Source organism: Pterocles gutturalis, unplaced genomic scaffold (genome assembly GCF_000699245.1).
Source record: "Pterocles gutturalis isolate BGI_N339 unplaced genomic scaffold, ASM69924v1 scaffold33952, whole genome shotgun sequence".
Classification (NCBI taxonomy): Eukaryota; Metazoa; Chordata; class Aves; order Pterocliformes; family Pteroclidae; genus Pterocles; species Pterocles gutturalis.
In genome coordinates this window covers 10,555-10,894 of record NW_010108953.1, presented here as the reverse complement: position 1 = coordinate 10,894, position 340 = coordinate 10,555, and the positions used below count along the sequence as shown (strand labels likewise).

At 60.9% G+C, this 340-nt stretch overlaps 1 protein-coding gene across 1 annotated transcript in view; it reads right to left on the bottom strand.

Moving 5' to 3' along the window:
- SDC3 (syndecan 3) overlaps positions 1-340 on the bottom strand; it is a 13,241-nt gene that overhangs the window by 3,498 nt on the left and 9,403 nt on the right. Inside the window, exon 4 of the mRNA XM_010072817.1 lies at positions 6-243. Within this exon, the coding sequence (XP_010071119.1) occupies positions 6-243 (238 nt within the window). The remainder of the gene's footprint in view (positions 1-5; positions 244-340) is intronic.

Sequence of the window (340 nt, the reverse complement as noted above, 5' to 3'; positions counted from 1 at the left end):
TAGTGGTACTGGTGGTGGTTGCTTTCCAACTGGGGATCACTGGTGTCTCTGTCATCCTGGGGATGTACAAGACGCTGGTGGTCTGCTTGGGGGTGGTGTCCTCAGCTGGGAACGGTTCAAAGGGGGTTGCCACAGGCTGCACCGAGGGGATGGGCAGCGCGGCCGCCGTGGTGGGGAGCGTGACAGATGATGTGTCCATGGTGAGGGTCACCGCTGTCTCAAGCCCCGACTCCTGCTCGAAATCTGAAAGAGGGGGAGAAGAGCGAAGGGTGAAGCTGCTGCTGCCCCAGCATTCCCCAGAGCTGACGTGCAGCTGGCCTCACCTCCCGGAAAACAGAGA